Below are 728 nucleotides of genomic sequence, written 5' to 3' on the forward strand. Positions count from 1 at the left end.
ACTCGGATTCAGGATCTTAAAACAGTTAAAAGCATAACAGATGAGAAACATGGACTAACATCAAAAGGCAAATGCTCTGACTACCATTTAACAATTAAAATTTGTAAAACCACAACTTGCAATTGGTTATCTTAGAATATTTACTGTGAGCTGCAATGGAGATTTGAATATACCTGTAGCCATTACAGTGTCATCCTTCCCCTGGGTAAAGACTACAATTCGTTGCCTTTTAGTGTTCACCTTTGGCAGGGCTTGTGTCTTCCGGGCTATTTCTTTAATGTCTTCAGTCTATTAATAGAGAGAAAGAAAATTCTTGTTACCAGCATACTAGAGTGGTGAGAGATTAGAAATTTATTAGCAGATCAAAGATTTATTTTCTTACGGGTAGGTATAAAATAGACTTTACTGTCAGCAGAGGAAGACTTTTAAAAGGAGGAATACTTCATTCTCCTAAGGGCTTATGTAGTACTATTAAACCATTGTTTTTAATCTTGATAATGATAGTTCAGCTACCCTGTTGCTGCAAAACTGCAAAGCTAACAAAGGAATTATAGAGCATTTCCTAATGAACTATTAGTGGGTTTCTTTGCTGCTGACTGGATTCTAACCTTACCTATTGAAAAATTAAAAATAAAATTGGTAAGCGAACGCTTTGGATAAACTCTGAGCTGGATTTTCATCCAATTTATCCAGGTTTTATAGAACTATAATCCCTCTGATTTCAGCAG

General features: G+C 35.0%; 1 protein-coding gene across 1 annotated transcript in view; it reads right to left on the reverse strand.

Annotated features, from left to right (window-relative positions):
* The window catches only part of ADK (adenosine kinase), a gene marked incomplete at its 5' end in the record, with an annotated part of 48458 nt that overhangs the window by 41470 nt on the left and 6260 nt on the right, over positions 1–728 (reverse strand). The window contains one exon of the mRNA XM_010189560.1: positions 174–288. Coding sequence (XP_010187862.1) covers positions 174–288 — 115 coding nt within the window. The remainder of the gene's footprint in view (positions 1–173; positions 289–728) is intronic.

The sequence above is a fragment of the Mesitornis unicolor genome, unplaced genomic scaffold (assembly GCF_000695765.1).
Source record: "Mesitornis unicolor isolate BGI_N332 unplaced genomic scaffold, ASM69576v1 scaffold9438, whole genome shotgun sequence".
NCBI classification, from domain to species: Eukaryota; Metazoa; Chordata; class Aves; order Mesitornithiformes; family Mesitornithidae; genus Mesitornis; species Mesitornis unicolor.